This window comes from Cydia fagiglandana, chromosome 24, assembly GCF_963556715.1.
Source record: "Cydia fagiglandana chromosome 24, ilCydFagi1.1, whole genome shotgun sequence".
NCBI lineage: Eukaryota > Metazoa > Arthropoda > Insecta > Lepidoptera > Tortricidae > Cydia > Cydia fagiglandana.
In genome coordinates, this window is record NC_085955.1 from 11,104,847 (window position 1) to 11,132,144 (window position 27,298).

Here is a 27,298-nt window from a genome sequence, read left to right on the forward strand (position 1 = left end):
CACATTTAATAATAACCTATTGTTGTGGCAGGTGTCCGTACATCTTTGTAATAACCCCGTCTCATAGTCCACCCAAACTTCAATCCATAGACCGGTATACTGGTCTCTTTTTCTACAATAGTCCCAATGCCTGCTGAGACCGGTTCATGGGTGTTTATTGTTGCACTTGTGAACGGGTTCCAGCAGGCGTTCTACATGACATAAAAGCTCTCCAAGGGGCCTCTACGTGTTGGATCTGTGTCCCCACGCAAGCCTATCAAAAAACCGGGATTATAGGCCCGTGATATCTAAGGACCTATTGTTAAAATATTAAATGCGCTAGAGAAGAAAGTGCGCGATAAGTTCGATATATGTCTGTGGTTGGCTCGACCATTGTGCTATACACCTGTAGGTGGGAGTGCCCTGTTTTAATAACCAGCTTGGTACAAAACTAAATGCAACTAGCTTCATTATATATTTAGTTATAGTTTTAGCTGTTAAATTCTCATCCTGTCTTCCGTCACTGCTTTTACTATTGTTATATATCTACGAAAAAATACTAAGACAGTGTGTAGGCTAAACCAGAGAGAATTTGGAATAGAGGCGGATTGTCGAAGTAAATTATGTAGTAATTTACCGCCAACTTTCGATAGAAGATTAAAACTGTTAGAACGCCATTTGACTTTGATCCTTATTCTTTCACTGATATATTGTGTTAAATATTAATTTTAACGCCATCTACTCGCCAAACGTATGGTGCAATCTCTTCGAGCGATGGCGCCATAACCTTCAGCCTACTCTCGAGTAGATGGTGTTAATTTTGATATTTAACAAATTAACACATACTTAACAGTGAAATAATAAGAATCAAACTAAAATGGCGTTCTAACAGTTTTAATTTTCTGTCGAAAGATGGCAGTAAAAATTATGTGGCTACATAATTTACCATGACAGTAACTCTCTATACAATCTATTCTCTTTGACCAAATTATAACAAATTTAACGGCTGCAGTAGATGGCGCCGTATAGTGCTAAATGTTTACTGGTAAATATTGTGTACGCCTTAATGTACGCCTCAGTACAGCGCCATCTAATTGAGCGGCTTCATATTGCACTAATGTACGCGTCTTAGTATTTTTTTTATTTATGCTATTGTTAAATCCTAGTCTGGTTAACAGTTTTTGTTATTATTTACTTGAAGTAAATGATGATGTTTGTCCTGTACTTATAGCTCTATTAGATTGTATTATTTATTGAAACAATAGGATCATATTAACACGTTTTGTATTGTGGTGATGTATTTTTGTCATTGTATCCCACATTAGTGTGATTGTCATAAGTTTATTTCTATGGCTTTGTTATTGGCCCTTGATTATAATAATTATAAGCATCTAATATTTAAATATGTTTATAGATTTTAACATCACGCTTTATAATGTAATTGCACCGAATAACTTGTTTTCGTTTTAAAATTTTAAGTTATCCCATAGGCTGTGAAAACCAGGCATCCACCCACTTCTATGTACTTGAATTGGCCCCTTATCTATGTAATCAATTTGTATATAACTCCACATCTATATTGGTATAATCCATCTGTAACAATATTATTATGTTCTTTGACATTGTGTTAACATACCGGGTGTGGCCTGTAACACGAGCAAACAATTAAAACGTAGATTGCACTCCTCAAACGGTGACATTTTTGTTCAACAACTTTTAAAAATTATGAAGTATTTAATTATGAGGTATTGTAATTACTCATTATTTTTCATACAAAATAAATATTATCTTCAATGGACGCCATCGCCACGCCATTTCGTTGTGATTCTCACGCACGCTTGGTTGTGACGTTGCTTGTCACGCATTAAACATAACAAAATTCGCAATACATTGCGTCTTAGAATAAACTTTAAAGTGTATTTAAAATCAAACCACAAGTTATTTTTAAAAGTCGCTGAACAAATGTTAGTCAGTATGAGGAGTACAGCCTACAGTTTAAATTTATGCTCATATTACAGGCCACACCCGGTATAAGTAAATTGATTGAGCTTTGTGTGCCGTTCCAGCTAAGAATATTTCTTTGTTTTCTTAATACTTTCCTCTTATGGAGGGTATATCTAAATCAAATAATATCTACGACTTGTGTTGGTAGGAACTCGAGTCCAGTGAGTCTGAATTTGAAGAACTCGGCTCCGTTTTTACGGGAATCGGCGCTTAAAAAACTTCTGAATCTTTTTAAGTCCCTTAGTCGAATCCTCTTTTGAGTCTTGAGCAATTCAAAAGGACTCGAGTCTCGGAATAAAGACCGTCAACAATTTTATAGGTTTTTCCTAAATAACAGTAAAGAAATTAGGTGTTATTGTACGATTTGTGTACCTAATTCACGAATTTTATATAAAGACAATGCTTTTTGCTTTTTTTTAAATCAAGAGTTCTCTGAAAAGGGCTCAAAACTCTACAAAAGACTCGGGTCTCTAACAAGTTGAAAATAACTCGAGTTTAGACTTTAGGTGGAGGTTCGCGCCGCGACAGAGACAAGCGACCGAGACAGAAGACCGCGACCGGAGACCGCGACCATCACTTGACCATAGGCAACACATAAGCGACAGTTCGCGGCGAGACAGAGACAAGCGACAGAGACGCGAGAGGTCTCTGTCTCCTCGCGAACTGTCGCTCATGTGTTGCCTATGGTCAAGTGATGGTCGCGGTCTTCTGTCTCCACCTTTAGAGTCTTAAAAACTGAGTCGAGTCTTGAAACAGAGGACTGAACTGAAAGGACTGGAGTTAACCAACACTATCTATAGTTCGTTTTTTTTAGCATTAGAAAGAAGTTGCAAGAAGGTAAGCGATCTTGACATGTCTTTTAATTGAAAAACGCTTTTTAAAAATCTAAAACTATTACTTATGAAAGCAGAAGAATATAAATGATCGTATTAGATTCATAATTGTTACATATTTGCCGTAACTTATTTTTAAAATGTGTTTTTCAATTAAAAGACACATCAAGATTGTTTACCTTATTTCTAATGCTAAAAAAACGAACTATACAACTAGTATAGATGTATGGAGTTTAATACAAATGTAGGCCTCGCTCCGAGCTTGGCGGCAGATTACAACTGCGCTCGTTTTCTTGTTATCTTCCATATGCGTACCAAAATCAGTCTATTTCTGATTTTACAAGCTTTTATTTAGTTTCACCTGACCGTTGTCTATGTGTAATCAAATCTTGCAAGTTAAATTTGATCCCCTTCCCGGTTTCCGATTGAGCTGAAATTTTGCATACATATGTAAGTCGGGTGACAATGCACTATTATGGTGTCATGGAACTGATCTGATGATGGAGACAGGAGGTGGCCATAGGAACTCTGTGATGAAACAACGCAACCTAATTGTGTTAGGGTTTTTCAGAATTGTCTCGATGATTATTAGTTGTCTGTCGTAAGAAAAGTACAGTCAGCGATAAAAGCTTGTACCAAAAATGTATTTTTTTCCCAAAAACTTATTTATATCCCAATATAGATCGATTACACAATCTACCGAATAATATAATCATTGGGTTGTAGATTGGCCTACAACTGTCAACTAGTATCTGGTATATAAAAAAAGTAATTCATAATTTTTGTACATTAGGGGTCATCCATTAATTACATCACACGTTTAGGGGGAGGGAGGGGGTCAAGAAAATGTGACATATTGTGACATGGGGGAGGGGGGAGACACAAACTTTGTGACGTCACTTTAACTTAATCAGTAACCGAAAATTTATTTAAATTATTTTATTCGCTATACATTTAAATAACAAGTTTTAAAAACGATAATCTTATTTATTCGTTTAATTTTCTTTCCTAAGCAGTTTTGGGTTATAAAATTACTAATATTTATGTCGTCAAAAATATTTTGATAAAATATTAATAATACTTAGGTACTTACTTAATTCGATTTGGCGATTTCGTAGAAAAAATGTGACGTCACACTAGGGGGGAGGGGTTTGCCAAATGTGACCAAGTGTGACAAGGACGGGGGGAGGGGTCAAAAAACCTAGAAATTCGTGTGACGTAATTAATGGATGACCCCTTAGTTGAGCCTTCAGTCTTAATATATCTGGGTACGAGTACAAAAAAAATACATAAAAACTAATTCAGAACCTCCCCCTTTTGAAGTTTAGGACTTGGTTAAAAAGAAAATGTGTAACAAAAACAGTGAAGTATTTATAGAGTTAGACCAGGATAACTCTGCAACGATTTTGGCAGCACAGACTTTTCAAGTGTTATTCATACGTCATAATTTCATAGAATTTTGACGTTTAAAATAAAATATGCACAATCTGGGCTATCAGAATCGCTGCCAACTTAGCTTGGTCTAATTCTACCTATTTGTATTAGGCAACTTTATTAAATATTTTTGGACGAAACAAAAGCGCATCGTACAGCAGAAGTTGCTGAGCGGGCGAGGTGTTCAAAACTACCTTGACACGCTCTTATTCTCTTAAGAATAAAGTCGCGTCAAGATCATTTAGAAAACATGGCCCGCTTAGCAACTTCTGCTGCTGACTGTACCACGTACGCTTTTTCGGTTTTGGAAGTTAACAAGAACGGCACAGCTTGCCGCCTGCGGTCGGTCTCGGAGTGGGACCTTAAGTCGCTTAGGGCTGAAACACACCGAGTGCGCCACGCTTGGGGTCCGGATATGAACGCTTCTAACACGACGCATGGAAGCATGCAGCGATGCGGGGCGCGGACACTGAATATTCAATACCTAGGGGCTGTCCATAAATTACGTCATCTATTTTTGGCGATTTTTGACCCCCCCCCCCCTCTAAAATCATCCAAAAATTATGCTAAGAATGACCCCGTTTCCTCCTACGTCATGCTACCATCATCCGATGTCCAGACCCCCCCCCCCCTAATTTGAAATGACGTAATTTATGAATAGCCCCCTAATACACAATAGGGTTATTGACACATGTTGAATTGTATAACTAAATCTAGTTAAATAGATAGAAAATGAGCAATTTCTCACAATAAATTGGAATCTAAAATTATACATTTATATGGGAATAATAAAAAAAATACAAGACCCCAACTTAAAAAAAAAAATTACTTTAAATGGGAAAAAATAATGGTACCATTCGATTCCTTACATTTTATTAAAAAAACTATTGTATGTCGACAATCTACATAAACGCAATATTTCACCCACATCATCGCAATTTCCTTGTTTTCCATACATCGAAACTACCTCTAACGTTACATCGTGACGTCACGAATGTCACGATGTATTGCCATTTTGTTAGAAACGTTCCGTGAGTAAAGTCGGGTGCCAGACTTTGACCGCTATTTGTGACTTTTGTATTGCTTTAATGGCTCCTCTACACGATGGGCCAACGCCGGCCACTCCAAGGGACGCATTTATGCGTTAGAGGGAGCAAGTGATATTGCTATCTCATTCTACCGCATGGCTGCGTCCCTTGGAGTGGCCGGCGCTGGCCCATCGTGTAGAGGAGCCATAAGATAAGACAATGGGTCCCATACAGACATTTGATCCCCAAAACAAACCCGGTTGATTGATACCATTCATAGATAAACGTCAAATACCCTATTGTTCGCGCCCTGGCATCGCTGGTAGGAGTCGCAATAGTGATTAACACCTCCTGACGGCGTAGTCGCCGCCACCGCTGTCGGCTCATCTAGACTGAATATTTGAATAACTGAATAATCACGACTATATATGTAAATGTATGACGCGTTCAGTCTAGGTCTGCTTGTACGTGCTGTAAGGTTTCCTTGTACATGCCCTCGCTCCTCATGTTCGCTTAAGGCGGGGCCGGGCCAGTGCGCCTTTAAAATCTTATGTAGATAAAACTGCGCATGTAACTGTACATAGTTAGGCATTAAAACACACGTGATCTTTTTATGAAACTCGCTTCGTTCGTTTCATAAACGCGCACTCGTATTTTAATGCCTTCATTATGTAATAGTCACATAAACTACTATTATTTAGTTTAAACATAATAATAAAAACTAGTCATTTTCTAATGTTGTTTTGACTGAACAATATTCTCATATATTTTGTATATAGGTAACTAAACTCTGATCTGGCTTTGCAATCGAAAGGGTGAGGAAGCTTCACTGTAAAAGGACTAAAAGGGAAATTCTTATGAAAAAATATTCTTATTTTTTATTGATTTACATAAAAATAACAAGATAGTTACATAAATAACAGAGCTTTTAAAGGCGCAGGCTATTTATATGTTCTATTTTAAGATCTCTTGTAAAAATGTGCTAATATAGATTGAAATTATGCTTGAAGCTATGTTCGCACAAATAATACTACTCTGTTATAACTAGCGTGCTATGAATGCGGCCACACCATCAATACTCGCACGCATCAGTATTACTGACAATAATAGATAGTATAGAGGGGTCCTGTCATTGTGAATTTTGTAGTCACAGTACATTTACTGCCATCTATCGACACACGACTAAAACTCAAAATGAAAACGTATAAAATTATCAAAAAAATGTATATATATGGATAAATGAAATTATTATTTTTATATCATTTTGATCCATGTTCATTCTCTCATATCTATGTGTTAAAATTGTTAATTATGAAACGGTGTCGTCACGCCATCTAGCCGAGAATAGGCTAAAGGTGTGTGCGGCATCTATCCGAGAATGACTTTTTCTTGATTTCCGAGGCACGTTTTTTCCTTAGACTTTATTCATCTTATACGAAGTTACATATGTCTTTGGTATTACTGACAGTATTTTATGTTTATATCAACATCACGACCAACCAGAAGCAGTATCATGGTCGCATTTTATCACCTGTCATGCCTTGCGTCACTTTCGCACTTACATATTTGTTAGAACGTGACAGCCATGGTGACAAATGATAAAGAGCCGACCATCTTAGGCTTACAGCTCACCACACATATCTCGTATTTGAAATTATTCTTTCTTAGTAATTATTTCCAAGTATATTCCAATTATATTATTTGGTATAATGACTAATACTTACGACGTTACTATGCTATTGCAACGAATTTATAGTCGAAATTCGCCTTTTGCAGAAGTAATACTTCTAAGCCCCACTTGCACCATCCCATTAACCCGGGGTTAAGCGGTTAAACCGTTAACCCAGTGTCAAAAATTGTACTGGTAACCATGTGAACTCTAGGTTTAACCGGACAACCCCAGGTTATTGGAATGGTGTAAGTGGGCCTAGGTCGCCTAAAACGTAATTCCATGCATTACATAGTTTAGCTCTTTATCTGGGAGGCCTAGCTTTGCTCGGAAAACATATAAAAACTCAAAAGTGCGCGTTTTCCCAGAGCTAGATCGATTTAGCAAATATCCCCATATAGCAGATCGAAATCGTTAGAGCCGTTTCCGAGATCCCCGAAATATATAGCTATATGTATATTGTAAATAAATAAATATATATATACAAGAATTGCTCGTTTAAAGGTAGGTTAACATACAAGATACGTTTCGACCCATAGAAAATGGTTACCCCAGTTTTACTGATGTGACATCGCCACAACTATAAAGGCTCCGTCACGCAGGCGCGTTTTGCGGGCGGCGCGTGAGCAGGGCGCGCGCTTTTACATACAAAACGCTCACGTCGCGCTCACGCTCCGCCCGGAAAACGCGTCTGTGTGACGGAAACTTAAATAATTGTTAGCTGACTATTTCTAATTCTTATCAAAGATAAGCTTTTCCAATGCGAATGTTACGGATATCCCCGTTCACAGCACGCTCCGTCCATCACACTGTTGGCTGAAAATAAACCTTATTAACATGCATATAAGGTCCACTATTCAGTCGAGAGTGTCGCTGTTAAAGAAAGAACGCCGTAGAATTTCGAACATTGACCCGCCTGTTCCCATCTCCCTCGCACTCGCGTAATTATATACCTTTCCTGCCATGCCGGTGGTCAACGCCACTGTGCGAGCGGGGCAGCGATATAATCATGCGCGTGCGACAGAGATGGGAACAAGCGGGCTAATCTGATAAATTGTTAGTACTTTACCTTGGTTATTTTAGTATATGCATGCCCAGATTCTGAGGTTGGCTCAGTATAACCCTGCCTGCGCGCGGAACGCACTGCCGAATACCGATGTGTGGGGGTGTCGCGGGGTTAAGTGCGATTCTGGGGGCCTACCGCGAAACACGTTCGACGTGTTGCCTCCCTGTCACACTTACGTACCAATTTACAAGTGCGACAGAGAGGCAACACGTCGAACATCTGTAAAGATAGTTGCGGGCGTTTTGATTATGTTCGTGATTTTTTTGTTGCAGGATTTTTATAACTTTTTCTGAATTGAAACTTGTATTATATATTACGAAACATAATGTAAAAAACAGTTATTCCGTGAATTGTGTCCTAAATTTATTGTTATAGAGTTTCTACATTGGCAGTTATACATATAACTTTATATTAAATTTTGTGACAGGGACAACATAATATAACACTATCAATACTATCAATATTTCTATCATGTTTTGGCAAAAAAAAAAAATAACTAATTATATAAAGGTTAACTGGAAGAAATCCCTTAAAGGGATAAGTTCACCTTTGTACTGCCTATCCTGTGCCATAAATTTCTGTTTTGTACAATAAAGAATTTATACATACATACATAACTGACAGTGTGAGAGCACCATTAGACAGAGCCGACAGACGATTTGACATTTAAAAAAATCGTTTTTTATTGCGATTCATAAAAATAATCAAGAAATAAATCACGCCAGTATTTTTAAAACGCCTGCAGACAATATAGACAATATTTTCTAGATGCTCACATCATATCGCTTTAAAAACTCCATATAATTTCATGGAGTTACGAGTATTGATCGGACTAAAGACCCACACTGGCCTATAACCGCGAACATCGAAGTTCGCAAATTGCGGGCATTTTTCTCTGTCACTCTAATTACGCCTTCATTGGAGTAAAAGAGAAAGATCCCCGCGATTTGCGAACTTCGATTTTCGCGGTTATAGCCCTGGCCACCCTAGCGTCTGCCGAGCGTCTGCGTCTAGTCAACTCTATGGCTGCTGCTCGACGCATGCGTAATTGCGCAGCGACGCCATTTTCCATAGCGCTGACCAAACTGCAAAACGTAATTCAAGACCAAAAAAAGTAAGATAATGTTGCCACTGCAATAATTTGTTTGTAAAATAGTAAATTTCTTTTGATAAATAATCACGCTAAGATAATTTATTTATTAGTAATTTTACTCCTACAATTTAAAAAAAGTACTTTTATTTACTTATTTTTACATAAATACAAGACGCGCTAGTAAAAAATGGCAACATTTTCTTACTTTTTTTTGGTTATGAATTACGTTTTGCAGTACAGACGCCGACGGTCAAACAATAATCAGCTGCACTATTGTTTCAAACCCCGCGACACTTTTTTAACCTTTTGAACGCCAGTAACACCTAAAGGTGTCGCTAGTAGTCGTGCCCGAAGCGCCAAGGAACACTAATATAGGTGTTATGGCGGACGCCGTCAAACTAACCTTCACACTAGTTCACACTTACGGGTAGGGCTTACGTAGCGTACTACGTATGCCAACAACACGCGAACGCGAAGCGAAGCGATGCGGCGCGGGGTGAATCAATCCTTTGATACCTATACACGGTGTAACATGAGGAAACCGAATAATTTTAACCACGCATTTCTGAGGTCAAAAGAAGGAAAAAATTTAATATGAGTTAAGGTCAATTTCGCCAAAAAAAAATTTTTTTGGGTTGTTTTTATCAATTTTTTGAATGTATTTGTGCATAAAAAATAAATGTTATTGGTAAACTTGTTACTTAAAATTGATTTTTAGATTTTTTTTTCGTAAATAATTATTTTTGCAAAGTGTTACTTGTCACTTTTTGACATCTATCAATAAGGATATTTAGACTACGAACCATAGCAGCAACATCACCATCAAAAAGGCCTTTTACATCAAGTAATAACAAAAACTTGTTTATTTTTAAATTAACATTATCTCTGAAACTAGGCGTTTTAAAAAAAAGTTTATAGGACATTTTTGTCTCTAAATATGATCAGGAATACGCTGTTAAAATTATTCGGTTCACTCATGTTACACCGTGTAGAAGTATCCTATGTGGGCGATCTCGTTGCGAACGCGAACGCCTTGGGCCCGCCGCGACGCGGCGAGTCCGCGGGCTCAAGGCGTTATGTTCGCAACGAGCTCGCCCATGTAGGACACTTCTATAGGTATCAAAGGATTGATTCACCCCGCGCCGCCGCCGCATCGCTTAGCGTTCGCGTGTTGTTCGCCTGATTAGCTCTCTGAGTGATGTTTGTGTTTATAACATAAAGCGTTCAAAAGGTTAAACCTGACTGTTAGACGTAAGGGTATATGCCTGACGGTGTTCTAGCACAAATTAGTATTAGGCGCCATTTTATAACACGAGCTTTAAAGTTAATTGAGGGCTATTTTTGTTTATCCTTTTGACTAATCCACCGGACCAACACACTTCATAAGACATCGAAGTTAGAGTCACGCTAGCCGGGGCTCGAACCTGCGACCTCCAGATTGAAAGTCGCGCGCTCTTACCGCTAGGCCACCAGCGCTCACGTACTGCATTAAGGCCCACTTGCACCATTCCAATAACCCGGGGTTAAGCGGTTAAACTATTAACCTAGTGTCAAATTGTATGGCTAACCATGGCAACTCCTGGTCTAACCGGTTAACCCCGGGTTAGTGGAATGGTGCAAGTGGGCATAAGTGATTGATATTCACATTCGGGACCTGATGCTTCCTTGAACAGAGTTCTTTGTATACGTCTTGAATGGGACTTTGATGTAGTGGTTTGTCCAATATTTCACTACAGATTTAACTTAGACGGACTCTAGCTTCACTTGTTTCCCGCTGCTAGTTAGTGACGACTGACCGCCTCATTTCTGATGTGGTTTCGGCAGCGCCGTGCGGGCGCATGGTTGGTGCCTGCTACCTGCAACCCCTACGTATCTATCGCTACCACTGTAAAACATACTTCATTAAGATAAGATAAGATAAGATTTCTTTATTGTCAAAGTTGTGTTGGTACATAGGTACCTAGGTCTTATAAATTATCATCATCATTGGTTTGGTTGGTTGGTCATTTGTGACGTTCCACGGAAAAAGGTACCTTATGACGGCTGGCGCTTACGTCGCATTGCGCCGCAATAATATTGGAGCGACGTTAATAATAGCGTAAGCGCCAACCGCCATAAGGTACCTTTACCCGTGTGACGTCACATTTAACCTTCTGAGACTATATGTACATTAGAATGTACATATTTGTTGCAATCTAATTTGAAACTTTAATAAACCAAATAAAGTAGCATTTCTTTTGTTTAATTGCTGTAATTAAAATTCGTTCTAATTTAGTTACAGAATAAGGTTTAAATATTTATTCAATTTTACATATTATGTATGTATGTATAAAACTTAACAAACTAAAACCCGTTCTGAGCCATGCCCGGTCCAAAGGTCCCCATCACACGAGCAGCGTTACCCCGCTGTATGGCGATGGAGACCTGTTGGACAAGCCATGACTCAGAACGGGGGTCATTCCCCTTTTCTCTGAGGCGCTTTCCAAGTTCCCTGAAAAGCTCTCGTGCCTCCCGTCCCCAGGGCCCAGCTGTCTCGACAGCGACGGGCACGAAGTCAGTCGTACGTGGCTCCCAGGGCAGAGTATTTCTGTCGCTTGTTTTTGGCGGCAGTCTCTGCCGCCGAACCTGCCGACTTGGCGGTGTGTCCTACATGGGATGCAGCAAATGTACTCACACAAGTTGCATCCCATATAAGACACCGCCCTCTCTGCCAGGGAACCAGCGTCAGCCCGTCGGGTCGTTTGCCATCTGTTCGAGACAGCCCCTTAAATTAAAAATTTGGAAACTTTATATAGTGGGTCTTACGAGGTGAATGCAATTAGCATGACCATGAGACACCATCTCCCGTTTCTTTCAAAGACTACAGTCGACTTCAAAAATATGTTTACATTTTTCTCCTTATTACGAAGGAATGAGGCACAAAAGTGTAAACATATTACACTTACACCTACTTTTTACAAAATGAAATCTACTCGTGATCGTTTTGGCAATTGTTCTCAAATATTGAGTAACGTAATACTTTATTTAGGTACAGTCGCCATCAGATATATCGGAGCGGCTAAGGCGCTCACAAATATGTGAACACGCCCCTATTGTCAGCTCGCTACACAGTTGAATGTACACTTTTAAGTGAAAATGTCCATAGATGTGTTAAGGGGGGCCTCTTAACTGATTAACAGTCCGCCGGACGGTATCAGCCTGTCAGTTAGAACAAAATTTTGACAGTTCCGAACAACTGACAGGCCGATACCGTCCGGCGGACTGTTAATCAGTGGGCCCCTTTACTGATCAGACTGTGGTGTATAGACGTCTCGAGCGCTTACGTCATGGTGACGTCACTCACAGTTAGGGGCAGTCGATGTCAGACTACGAACAGAGTCGGTCGTACCGAGTGATGATGTATGTGTTGGCGAACCGTTGGAAATACATACATTATATCGTATGATTTATTGGGTTATTCGCGGACGGTCTAGAACGCAAAATGACTAGTGTAACATTTTGCCTATATCGCTCTTAATCTACATCGCGAACGGTCCAGAACGCAAAATCCCTAAATCATTTTCCGTCGTTTTATCTTTACGTTAGCGATGTCGACGGAGCCCCGCTCCCGCGGGGCTTCTATTCTGTGCTCTTTGGCCTTCGGCCATTTGAAGATAACTAGCGAACCTAACCTACCTGTGTGATATAAAAAAAGTGGTCATTTTGCGTTCTAGACCGTTCGCGATGTAGACTAAAAGCGGTATAGGCAAAATATTACGCTAGTCATTTTGCGTTCTAGACCGTCCGCGACTGTACCGATTTACTGGGTTATTCGGTAAATACAGAACTTTACATAGACATATAACAGTTTTACAGTGGTAAGCAGGTAGCGAGGTCCGGAGCACTGTCTTGTTAGGCCGCTTGGCGCTGTGGTTGTGTCCCCACGCAACGCAAAACGCAAACTAACAACCATAACTTTACTCTTGCTGTCACACACACCAACACAAAAAGCAGAAAACATCAGATTTTGCTTCTACAACAATTATTTGAAGTAACGAAATATGACCTTGGAATACTTCACTTAGTGTAAGGCCGGTCGAGTTGAGCGTGCAGCGGGGTAGGACGTGCGGCGTGCATGTTAAACAAATGCAAACGTATAGGAGCGGCCTTAGTGCACGCTGCTCAAATCACTTGTGAGCCCGACGCCACGCTGCACGCCCCCCTGAACGCTCCTCTTCGAGCGTCCACTCAGGCCTTACACTTACACTTACTTTTTGCCGTCTCATTAATTACTCCGAATTCTTCCGAACCGCTCCGAAACCTATTCGCATCGTCTCACTCGCTCCTCGCTCGTCACGCTCGGCCGGCTCATTCGAATTATGAGTAGGAAAGAGCGAGCAAGGAACACCGCGACAGAGCGAGTTAAATCATCAGTGAGTTGAAGAGTGAGCGAGCTCAATCAAAAGATATAGTTCATTCAAATCACTCACTCGTGAACGAACGAACTAGCAGGTGGTGAGTGACGTAATTCAAGGCTATTAGACCAAGCTAACTCGGCAGCGACTTTGATAGCTCAGACTGCGCAAGTGTTATTTTACACGTCAAACTATGTAATTATGACGCCTCAATAACACATGCACTGTCTGGCCTATCAGAATCACTATCACTGCCAGCTCAGCTTGGTATGACTATCTCGTCCAAATTTTTGTTATTCGTACAATATCTGTATTCTTGTAACTTTTTTGGCATCATCATAAAATGGGATAACTTAAGATTTAAGACTCATTAACAAAACAATCCTTTAGACCAGCGGTCGGCAACCTGCGGCCCGCATGCGGCTCGTGAACCTGGCACTTGCGGCCCGAGTGCCGCCTTCGCTATTTTGTATGTAATAGTGACAAACGACAATGTCTCATAAAGTCATAAATATTAACAAAGTACGGCCCGCGTCACCTCCGTTAACTACTATGTGGCCCTTGGCTGCTAAAAGGTTGCCGACCACTGCTTTAGACAATAGATCATTAGGGCTGATTTAGACGGCGCGCGAACTCGCATGCGATTTTAGTTACATTGCGGACTGTTGGTTACGTCCAATTCAACCGACCGATCAAAACCCGCAATGTAATTAACCTCGTATGCGAGTTCTCGCATCGTCTGAATGAGCCCTTAAGGCCTGTGCACACCGGCTACGTGTGCGTGACGTGCACGTGCGCGTGCGTCGTTGTAGTATACAGATCCTTATGAGAGATGGCACACCGCTTGCGTGACGCGTGCGTGTGCGGCTCCAACATATTAGCGCACGCACAGGCGCACGTCACGCACACGCAAGCCGGTGTGGCTCGGCCTTTAGGGTTCCTATAAAATTATAACAACAAACACATACGCCCGCGAAAGATGCATATTTGCGTTGCGTGACGGGACGGGCGTCGCGTCGGCTAGCCTTAGAGGGTAGGCTGTAGTGTGTGCATCACGTCTTGTCTCCACATAGCGCACAGCTTGACTACGCGGCGGCGGCCAATGGCCGGTCGGCTCGCGGATACTGCTCTGTCATTGGTCGAGTTAACACTCACACACACGTGGCATTTGAATGTCGAATGCGGGCGACGTTATTATAAGAATAGGGATGTTATCTGAATGGGGTCGTCCAGAAATCATGTGATCATATTTGGCCTATTTTTGACATAAGGCACCAGATAATTATTAGAAAAATATAGATATCATTGAATAACTTTACGGTTTAGACTTGTTTTTAGTCACTCGCGCGATATGTTTCGGAGAGCCTAGGTCTCCTTTCTCAAGCACTAACAGTGCGAGCAGCATTCACGACCGCCGTGTATCGCGTACTGCGGCTCAAGTGCGGCTTAAGTGAGTCTAAACCGTAAAATTATTCAATGTTCTGGGCGAGCTCGCTCCATCGTCGGCCACGTCTACGCCTCGGCTAGTCTGTGGCCATGAGTAAGCCCATTCATAATAAAAAAAAAAATGTTAGTATGTCTCGCAACAGCTTAAATTAGACATACATCACAACTCGTTTGCGTAGCAGTTATTTTTAAATACTATTTCTATTTAATAAATTGGATTGAGGCGAGTTGACCGTCACGTCACTCCCTACACACGTTTTCATATAAATTCCATTTTAGAAAAACGTTTTGACAGTTCTAAAAAAGAAACTAATTTGACTAGTAGGAAAGTAGCCAATTGTGTGTGTTGAAACCACTCAGCGATTGGTTCCATTTTTAAACTCAACCAATAGCAGGTCAGTAAACGCTCCGATTGGTCCTCGCCGCTCGCCGCAATCAGTTCTCGATGTATTCATCTCACACTTCTGCAGCGGTATCAAGGTCGCATTATTATCACCTGTCATGCCATGCGTCACTTTCGCACTTACATATTAGAACGTGACAGCCATGGTGACAAATGATAAACCGCCGACCATATTAGCCCTACTGAACGACTTTTTTATTTCAATGAATACACATTTGTTTTATTCAACGCCATGCCCTAGCGCCTCTACGCGGGTTTTGAGAGTCGTGTAGGGGCGTCACAAAAGCTTCGCACGTACGTTTTGTAAATCGCAATATATAAAACTTAATCTTTAATTTTTCCCTGTCATAAAAAATGTCTATCAAATGGCACTTAACTGCACCTTAATTTAATATTTCAACTAAAAAATGGTACCAAAAATTTACTTTAGCACTTAATCTAAAAGCAGGCAAGAATTAAATTATGTGGTGCCATCTGATAACTGAAAAAACTTTTATGAATTCTAGTAGGCATTTCTTATTTATCATCTTAAAGCAAACTGAAAGAAAACGAGAATGGTTAAGTGCAAAACAATAATGGCCACGTTGTAAAAAGTCGTTACTAATACAACATATCTGCTGTAGCTCTCTCTCAGTGAACATCCTCGGTAAAGGGGCCCACTGATTAACAGTCCGTTGGACGGTATCGGCCTGTCAATTAAAACAAAAGGTTGACAGTTCCGAACAACTTACAGGCCGATACTGTCCGGCGGACTGTTAATCAGTGCCCTTTAAGGGCCTGGTTTAATATTCATACAAAAAAGGCCATCCATCCATCCAGCAATATGTTGCGTTTTACTTACCGTAGCTGCGGGCCCCGGGCGGTTACAGCATGCACCACAGCTCATACTGTTTGGTTCTGTACATACTACGTACGCCGTAGCGCTGCGATGAGACATGTTTATAGAGGCCGGGTACTTTACTGTGCGATTCAAAACCGTCAGTGCGATTCTGGCGCGGTGTTGTTTGGAACCGCTGTCAAGTTGCATGCGGGCGTGGAACAACACCTTTAGTTAGAATCTAAAACAAATAAAAATAATTTTGTCTTTTACATTTAAGCAAAGCTTTGTCTAGTTTTTAAAGCGATTTTTATATTGAATTTTTTAAATGTATAACACACGGTAAAGTGCCCGCAGTAGATCCGGTCGATGGCGACCCCCCAAATATTTTACGCCAACTAACCCCACGTTTAAATTGTATTTTATTATTATTACGTGTACCGCATGCGATCTTCCTCACTTTTGGATACCCTGTGAATGTGTTCCGTGTTCTAAATGTATAATAATTTCCGCGTCCGTGGAGTTTCGCCCCGTGTGGCTCGGCGCTCGCGGCCGGCGGCGACCAATCGGCTCGCGCGCCGCGCCGCGGCCCGGCCCACACTACGCGAAACTTTACGGGCGTCCTGTCACATTTATTTACCATTTTGGCCGCTAGCAACTCAGCTTTGGTATTTTGTAGATTGGTTTTAAGATATGAAATAAAATATTTGGCTGGTCGCTTTCATTATTAGATCTTGGCTGTTTCCTAAGATTATGCTCTTGTGACAAGTAACAAACAGAATATTGTTATTTTTATGAGTTTTGTTAAGGGTTGCGGTTATTAACACTAGCTCATACAATTGTATGTTCGTTTGTTTTAATGCAGGTTTTTCTCTCGTTCCTGTATTATATATACTTATGATAAATATGTCGTTCTGTTCATATTTATATTTTCTATACCTATTGTTATTATTATGTTTAATTATGTTATTTTAAAAAGTTATAAGGAATTTTATACGCTAACATTGTAAATGCTGGAAATGAAACTAAAAACATAATAAATGAAAAATTCCTTATAATTTGTCATCCATACCTACCATTCTTATAATATGTATACCTTTTTTCGGCTATTTACTCATTTCAAAAGCTCAGAACAAAAAGAAAAAAGTGCATCGATGAATATTATTTTTGTAGTACTGTAGCCCACGCTGTTAACTGTCTATCGGTGGACCTTATTACAAAAGGCATAAGGCCCACCGATGGGCAGTTAAGAGGGTTGCTGTCTGTACATATACAGTCAAAAATTTCGAACACATTAATACACAGGGTGTTATTGACCATCGGGCTTTAAATCCAGGGCTCGATTCTACTCGCTAAACTGAGCTACTTTTATTATGGGACCAACCCCGAAATCCCGAAAAAAATTTTTACGTTTTCATACATTTTGTTTTGTCTGATCAGATGTCGACGTTTTCTGTGGAAAAGCCATAAAAATTTCCCCGATTTTAGGGTTGGTCCCGTAGTAAAAGTAGCTCAGTTTAGCGAGTAAAATCAAGCCCTGGAATTAAAGCCCCATGGTCGGATACATACTGTATTTATACCTTTATTTTATACCTAAGTTGAACTGTCAAATATGTATTTATTTATTCTCCACCGTTTTAGCATAGAGTAATATAAGAAAAGATAGAGTGGTAACTCCATATATCAGTTTTCTTACCGAAACGAGAGTTATTTCGTAGTGACATCTAGCGTCAAGTAGCGGAATTTATCAGTACTGCTAGTTGACAATAGAGGTTGCTACGAACGAAAACTAATGCTCAACAATTTTAAGCTGATATTATAACCGGATTAACCGAAAGTCTATTTTCAACTCCTTCTGCTTATAACATTAGTTGTAAATTGTTTTAGTAGTACATTTCTCGTCAGCAGTAGCGACACTTGTGATTGGCGACATCTGGTGTTAAGTAGCGGTACTGATAGTCCACTACTTGCCGTTAGATGTCGACTGCGAAATAACTCGCGTTTTGTTGGAGTTACCACTCTTTCTTTACTTATATTTCTGTATGATTTTAGTTATAGACCGACCGCTTAAATGAGTCCTCGCCTGCGCGGTGCGGGGGCGACGCGGTAGGACGACTACGGGTGGCGGGGAAGGTGCGGGCGCCGTACGCCTGCCGCCCGCACCTTCCCCGCAACCCTTAGGGCCGGTTGCACCAAACTGTTCGTATCGTTCAAGAGTTCGCAAAATTTTTATGTAAGGAAAGTTTCATAGTAAAGCGCCGGGGCGCGCCGGCTGACTTTGATCAGTCTGTCAAATGTGGTTGGTGCAACTGGTCCTTAGTCGTCCAACCCCGTCGCCCCCGCACTGCGCAGGCGAGGACTCGTTTAAGCGGTCGGTCTATATTATTTTGTACCGTTTCCGTTATATTATGTATATCGAACGAGACGAGAAACACGCTGCTAGCCATCACCCGCCTTAACGTTTTCGTTTGGTTTATGGTTTAATAGTTCATGTGGAGTTGCTGCGATACTTTAACAAAGAGAATAGAGTGTATAGAGAGTTACTGTCATGGTAAATTATGTAGCCACACTAAATTTACTGCCATCTTCGACAGAAGATTAAAACTTTCAGAACGCCATTTGACTTTGATCCTTATTCTTTCACCGATACGTGTTAAATTTGTTAAATGTCAAAAAGTAAGGACATCTACTCGTGACTAGGCCAAAGGTATGGCGCCGTCGCTCCAAAAGATTGTACCATACCTTTAGCCTAGTCTGGATTCGATAGCGTTACTTTTTCATATAAACAAATACGTATCAGTGAGAGAATAAGGATCAAACTCAAATGGCGTTCTAAAAGTTTTAATCTTCCGTCGAAAGATGGCAGTGAATTCACTGTGGCTACATAATTTACTTTGACAATCCGCCTCTATTTCAAATTCTCTTTGATAACATTGTCGTGCCGGTTCTGTATGTCTTAACAAAGTGAATATAAGGACGCCCACAGCTTGTAAGGTGCATAAAGTAATTATCTAAATTGGGTTACATTAAATGATAGTACTCTAATATTATACAATAAAGAATAAAGAATAATTGAAATCACGTATAATGCTGCCTCTCAATTTGAAAAGGTTATTATCAGAAAAATGTACTTATGTTAAATTCTTTTATTTTTTTGTTCACCAATGCAATTCATTTATTCACATCAGATCAACTTAATTTATTTCTCAATGTACATATAATAGAAAATGTACCTATATTAAATTATTATTTTATTTTATTTCGGAGTAAATAATTTAGTATTCTGTAAAGTTGTTTATGTACATACATTGCATATTATAATATATTTGACAATAAATAATATGATTATCTGATGACAGGAATAATATTATGAAGAGTTTCCTCTCAAATATTTTCCTGCTTTATGTCATAATTTGTTTGGCATTATGTATTTTTTATTATTATTTGGTTACATTATTATAGAAGTCTTTTATAAAGAAATATGGCCAAAGGTCTATTCTTCTTTTCGCGTCGAGGTTCCTGTTGCATCCATCGTATAATAAAAGTCAATTAAAATTGTACAGTAGTAGCACTATCCTGTATCCCGGCAGCATTATACCGATATTTGTATCAAGCTTCCGTCGCACGCGCGTTTTCCGGGCGTGGCGTGAGCGTTTTATACTATACTACTCACGCGCCGCCCGCAAAACACACCAGTGTGACGGAGCTTTCACATCAACCCACTCTGCTAACCCGTTCGGCTGTGGCGTCCTTACCGTGTGTGAAGTAGAGAAGTAATGTGGTCTGCGTTGGCAGATGGGCGGTGTGTACGCGGGCCTGCAGTACCCGCCGCGGGGGCCCTTCGCGTCTCCGCCACACTACATGTCCCACACGCAGGTATAAATACTTTTTTAACTAGCCTATAAGGTCTCCCACTGCTGGGCAAAGGCCTCCCCCCTAGACGTCCAATCCTCCCGATTGAGTGCAGCATCCGTCCAGTTGCTGAGAAATGTGTCCAGGTTGTCCCGCCATCTCCTCTATACTTTACTTTCATGCCGACTGTACACGCTCGGCGAGAGCCTCTCGATATTACTCTGTTTACGACTATAGACCTCGCGCTTAACTGAGTCCTCGCCTGCGCGGTGCGGGGGCGACGGGGCGGGACGACTATAGTTGACCCTAACCAAACGGACGACCGGGGTCGTAAAACTTCTCATTCACACTCGCACGGTTGAAGCTGGGGTGAGTGAGATAGAGATATGATCCCAGTCGTCCGTTTGGTTTGAGTCTACTATAAGGGTGGCGGGGAAGGTGCGAGCGGCAGGCATACGGCGCCCGCACCTTCCCCGCCACCCTTAGTCTTCCCGCCCCGTCGCCCCCGCACCGCGCAGGTGAGGACTCAGTTAAGCGGTCGATCTATAGCGAAATGTCATGTCATTAAACTATTCAAGTTAACACTTTTTTATAATAAGGCAAACGAACAGAAGAATCGCCTGATAGAAAGCGATTCTCAAAGTTGACCTTTTTGAGTATTGTAATATTGTTTAGGTTTATCCTAACGTGAAAAATGTTACTAATATATAACAGTTTTGAATGATTCACGGTTATTCATATTTCGACGCAGTTACATGCATCTTGTTCACGGGTAACTGATGCTAGCGGGTGGGTGTCAAAAGTTGTGTAGACCGCGCTCGATCTACCCTTAGGGTAACATTCCATTTCCAACGACAGCTGCACTACTGTCAATTTTACTATGGAAATTGACAATGACAGCGACGCGTTCAGTACCGGTACTGCAGCTGCGGTTAGAAATGGAATGTTACCATTATTCATGCGCGTCGGCTGCGTTCGCTTTTAACGTTACCAACAGTCGTTGGTCTGGTCGCATTCACACTCGTTGGTCTGTCCAAGATGCATGTAACTGTGTCGAAATATCGTAAATATCGTATCGTATATCGTATAGTTTGTAGCTTTCTAACAGACCCCGACGGCTAATCCTTTGTCTATTGTTAAGTAAAACCGCTCGTGCCACGTGCCACAACCACCTGCATAAAAAATCGTTCGTTCACTTTACCCAGGTAATTGAATTACAACTCCTATGGAAATTGCAATAAGAGTCAAAATTAACTAAGGGATAAATATTTTGTTAGGATGTGTGTGGCCAGTCGAACGCTACAGAACCAGTCTAAAATGTGTCATCGAGATGTGACAAAGGCGCGTTACCGGAGAGCGCACCTACACTGGTTTTTTGAGCGTTGGACTAGCCCGCGCTCAAGTGCCAAATAGAATAATTAAGACCCTTTTTTGCAGGTAAGTAGCACGTGCGGTTTTACTTCACAATAGACAGGATTACCCGTCGGAGTCTATTAGAAAGCTACAAACTATAATCCCGGTCGATATAAGTGTGATAATGTATGTTGTTCGTAGCGGGCTGAAGGCGGGCGGCTGGAGCTCGCGCACGGCGGCGACGGCGCGCTGTCCCCGCTGCAGCCCGCCCCGGACCTGCACCACGCCCCTCTGCTGCTACATACAGAGGTACGGTACATACACAAGTTGATCACTCAACTAGCAAACAGACCTATACCGCTATACCTATACAGGCACCTGCCGCGTTAGCAGAGGACGCTGGCTTTATTCCAGCCTGGGGCACTGGAGGCCTTGGTCACTTTTTCTTAGTATATGACATTTATTTCAGTTTATAAGCAAACAGTCGTTGGTTTTTTGCAGTAATACATATGTTTTCACCACACCAGCTCGGTTAAAATAAGTTCAGTCAGATCCTAAACTGAAAATCGTAATTCGATTCCAAAAAAAGTAAGACAATGTTGCCACTGCAATAATTTGTTTGTAAAATAGTAAATTCCTTTTTATAAATAAACACGCTAAGATAATTTATTTATTAGTAATTTTACTCCTACGATTTAAAAAAAAGTACTTTTATTTACTTATTTTTACATAAATACAAGACGCGCTAGTAAAAAGTGGCAACATTGTCTTACTTTTTTTGGAATCTAATTACGATTTTCAGTTTAAATGAATACCAAGTATTCTTAATATTACATTCTAACTATAAATTAATATTTTCGGAAATACCTAATTGACTTAATAACGCAAGAATCAGTTACAATTTGGTGCCGTGACCAGGATTTGCTGATGAATTTCAAGTCTGCGGAACTTTACCTATGTCCACTAGAGTATTACGAGTAAGAAACTCTTAGTTTAGTGGAAAATTATATAGACTATTATAGACTTACAGCTAGAACAAGCCTCCGTTTTTAGTAAGAAAGTTAATTTTCTTTACTTTTTGCGCACAATCTTTCATAGAGTTAGAGCTAAACCAAGATAAGTCTGTAATGACTAATGGCACACAGTGCAAGGGTTATTTAATACGTCATAATTTCATAGACGTTTAACGTTTAAAATAACACTTGCACTGCGCGTGCTATCAAAATCGTTGCAGACTTATGTTGTTTTAACTCTAGTTACACTTTTTTTAGATTTTGCCAATATTTTACTGTTTGTAATCTTTTTCAAACTGCATTAATAAGTAATAAGTGTACAGATGTGCATATTTGTTTTTCTTCGTGATTTCACGGAAACGTACGAACATGTCTTGCTATGTCAGAGTCTAAGTACAAAAAGTACTGAGGTTGGCTAAAGTAGCATGACAAATACGAACGTTTCCGAGGAAATACGATGGAAAACAATTACGCATTACATCTGTATATATTGTTTAGTTTAGTATTATGTTACTACCTGTGAGTTCCTATAATTGGCTTCCTGTATCCACTATAATTTCTACGTTATTGTCATAGCTGTTGGATCTCCAAATAAATAAAATAAAAATAAAATAAAATATTGTTTGTGTCGTAGCCCCGCGGCGCGCCTTTAGAGTTGATGCCTCAGCACGCGAGGGCGGCGTTGCCACACCATCACGTGAGTTTTTTTACAAGCTTTTATTTAACCTGCAATGTGGGTGAATGAACTCTTTCTTGTCACTAGTTGCCATGGTTACGGTTTCCTGGGTCGCTCTTAAAATACTAGTTGTTTCGTATTTAAATAAACCAAACTTGAATTTTTATACACTTATAAGGCCTTTCAGTAATGTGACATCTACTAAGCTGTAATAGGCGGAGCGCCGGGGTGGAAAGGGGCGACTCAGTAAACACAGTATATCGGTTGACAGATGTAATACCTTCCAGCCTCTACACTCTAATCCCCCTAATACTTGTTATACTAACATTATATATACTTATTCTACGTGATCGAAGAGGAAATCCCTTATCGAGTGGAGGCGCAAGATCTACATTAAATGTGCTGATCACTCAATATGCACAGACGTGCCAATATGAGTGTCTGCCTATCACACCTCCCCTGAAAAGGTAGGGGGTTCCCTCCCCTGAAAAGAACACTCTTGGTGATACAACTTTACTCTACCTACTTACTAAATAATCTGTATTTTTTTTAAAATTTGAACCTATAATGTCCTTATTTTATATAGTCCTAAATATACGTTACGTCATTTAATTTATAGTAACATTCATTCTTAATTAATACTAAATCACCTATCTTACAATTAACAATGTTTGACTTATAATGTAGTATTTTATATGTTACCTACATACTTTGATTTAAAAAACTATTTCCAACACAAACATTGCATTTCACAATTAATATTGCACATTTCAAAGTTATAATATACTTGTCTTACATCCTGCAGAATACAGATTTTTATTGGTAAAAATACAAGTACATTTTACAAGTCAGAATAAAATACAAATTATACAAGTGATAAAACAATTATAGTTCAATATAAAATAACAATAACAAACAATCATAATTTTCGTTTCACAGTGTTGGGTCTGCTTTATCCAAGTCCAAGTAATCTAAAAAATGCTTCGCAAAAGATGTTGTAGCTGTGATAGGTAGCTATAATTATAGAAATATTATCTCTCGACAAACGTCTACTGCTAAAATCCTGCTTATGAGAATCTATACATCGTTTTATATAATGTAGTTTTTCCAATAATACTCGTACTCCTAGATACCGTCAATCCGTTTAGTACTACCAGCATGTCCACTAGTTAGTAACAATAATAATCCTTTAGTATAACTTCAATCATTTCCCGATCGGTAATTTTCGTTAACAACGAAATAATTCATACATAACCTAGGTAATTCATCTTGTCCCGCGCGAAAAACCTTATAGTTCACCTCGTAACATACTTTTTATTTGAGCTCATTTTTAATATATAACACTCTACTATATTTAACCTTTTCCACAATGAGCCATAACCCTAATGTCTGCATTGGGACCTTCCCATAACATAATCAAGTCTCGTAACGATACGTCTAAGCGTGCCTTCGTTCATGGAGAATCTTGATTTATATAAATTGTAGAGTTCACACCAACACCATTATCAGTATCATTTTTACCGGTTCGCTATTACGCATCTTCCATCAATCTCGTCATTATTTACTCGCGCAAATTATTAATTCTGTATCTCCCTGTGTCCTATTTATGATATCTACTACTCTAGGCTGGCCAAGCTTTAAAGACGTAGTACCAGAGTGTCGTGTCCAGTTTATTTGTTTAAGTATAATCCGTTCGAATCCTAAACTAGCAACTCTTAACTCATATCTGATAAATTCCTTATTCGAACAAGTTACCACTACGTGATTACTAGTATTATAAGACCACATATTTACATAATCTTCGTTAGACACGAAAAAAAACAAATTAATTATGTTTGTCATCTAAGTCACGTGCTGAATAACATTGACATTACACTATCCATCTTACCTACAGCAACTGTTTGATTTCTGCCTACTCGCGCAAATACACCCGTCCTCGACCTTGCTGATTCGCACTAATCGTACCGCGATTATAGTTTGAGTGTGCAAAAATAAATTCGTTACAATCATTTTCAGAATGCAAAGAAAGAGACGTCTTTAAATAAAAATCGGTAATTATCCGACCATACTATTACCCTGAATCTCCAAGAGTAAATACTTACTCAAATCTTTCTACCGTTTTAAACGCGATTTTTTAAAATCCACAGCTGCAACTTCTTTACAACAATATTTAACCAATAAATTCACTTATCTCCTGTCATTAACTTATTCCTACTTTAAAACACGTAATACTTCTAATAAATCCTTAAAGTAGAAAAATAATTCACACAGATAAAAAAAAAAACAAAACACGCAAAATACCCTTAAAAATGTCCACCTCGCTCGACGCGACGCTCCCAGCAGCCCAGCACCCGGCAGCAATGCGTACCCAGACGCGTAGCCGCCGACATACATCTCGAACCTCCGTCAAATCCAAACCCGCCGAAGCCAATGGAGCGATGTTGATACTGGCCACGGTCACTATTAAGTATGACCACATTCTTCAGTTTATGAACTCTCATTTTGGTACTGTTGATTACCAATTAACAAGACAAATCACTGGGTAAGTTCGACGCCGCCGCCTCGTCCTCAAAGTCCTCTTCACTGTCGTCGTCCATGATAATCTTATACCCGCAGTATCCTCACGCAAAGTCCTCACGTGTCACGGTCGCCATGTAATAGGCGGAGCGCCGGGGTGGAAAGGGGCGACTCAGTAAACACAGTATATCGGTTGACAGATGTAATACCTTCCAGCCTCTACACTCTAATCCCCCTAATACTTGTTATACTAACATTATATATACTTATTCTACGTGATCGAAGAGGAAATCCCTTATCGAGTGGAGGCGCAAGATCTACATTAAATGTGCTGATCACTCAATATGCACAGACGTGCCAATATGAGTGTCTGCCTATCACACCTCCCCTGAAAAGGTAGGGGGTTCCCTCCCCTGAAAAGAACACTCTTGGTGATACAACTTTACTCTACCTACTTACTAAATAATCTGTATTTTTTTTTAAATTTGAACCTATAATGTCCTTATTTTATATAGTCCTAAATATACGTTACGTCATTTAATTTATAGTAACATTCATTCTTAATTAATACTAAATCACCTATCTTACAATTAACAATGTTTGACTTATAATGTAGTATTTTATATGTTACCTACATACTTTGATTTAAAAAACTATTTCCAACACAAACATTGCATTTCACAATTAATATTGCACATTTCAAAGTTATAATATACTTGTCTTACATCCTGCAGAATACAGATTTTTATTGGTAAAAATACAAGTACATTTTACAAGTCAGAATAAAATACAAATTATACAAGTGATAAAACAATTATAGTTCAATATAAAATAACAATAACAAACAATCATAATTTTCGTTTCACAGTGTTGGGTCTGCTTTATCCAAGTCCAAGTAATCTAAAAAATGCTTCGCAAAAGATGTTGTAGCTGTGATAGGTAGCTATAATTATAGAAATATTATCTCTCGACAAACGTCTACTGCTAAAATCCTGCTTATGAGAATCTATACATCGTTTTATATAATGTAGTTTTTCCAATAATACTCGTACTCCTAGATACCGTCAATCCGTTTAGTACTACCAGCATGTCCACTAGTTAGTAACAATAATAATCCTTTAGTATAACTTCAATCATTTCCCGATCGGTAATTTTCGTTAACAACGAAATAATTCATACATAACCTAGGTAATTCATCTTGTCCCGCGCGAAAAACCTTATAGTTCACCTCGTAACATACTTTTTATTTGAGCTCATTTTTAATATATAACACTCTACTATATTTAACCTTTTCCACAATGAGCCATAACCCTAATGTCTGCATTGGGACCTTCCCATAACATAATCAAGTCTCGTAACGATACGTCTAAGCGTGCCTTCGTTCATGGAGAATCTTGATTTATATAAATTGTAGAGTTCACACCAACACCATTATCAGTATCATTTTTACCGGTTCGCTATTACGCATCTTCCATCAATCTCGTCATTATTTACTCGCGCAAATTATTAATTCTGTATCTCCCTGTGTCCTATTTATGATATCTACTACTCTAGGCTGGCCAAGCTTTAAAGACGTAGTACCAGAGTGTCGTGTCCAGTTTATTTGTTTAAGTATAATCCGTTCGAATCCTAAACTAGCAACTCTTAACTCATATCTGATAAATTCCTTATTCGAACAAGTTACCACTACGTGATTACTAGTATTATAAGACCACATATTT

General features: G+C 39.6%; 1 protein-coding gene across 1 annotated transcript in view; it reads left to right on the forward strand.

Moving 5' to 3' along the window:
- Window positions 1-27,298, forward strand: part of LOC134676368 (trithorax group protein osa-like) — a 102,172-nt gene that overhangs the window by 58,683 nt on the left and 16,191 nt on the right. The window contains exons 9-11 of the mRNA XM_063534726.1: window positions 19,962-20,042; window positions 21,573-21,680; window positions 23,019-23,081. Coding sequence (XP_063390796.1) covers window positions 19,962-20,042; window positions 21,573-21,680; window positions 23,019-23,081 — 252 coding nt within the window. The remainder of the gene's footprint in view (window positions 1-19,961; window positions 20,043-21,572; window positions 21,681-23,018; window positions 23,082-27,298) is intronic.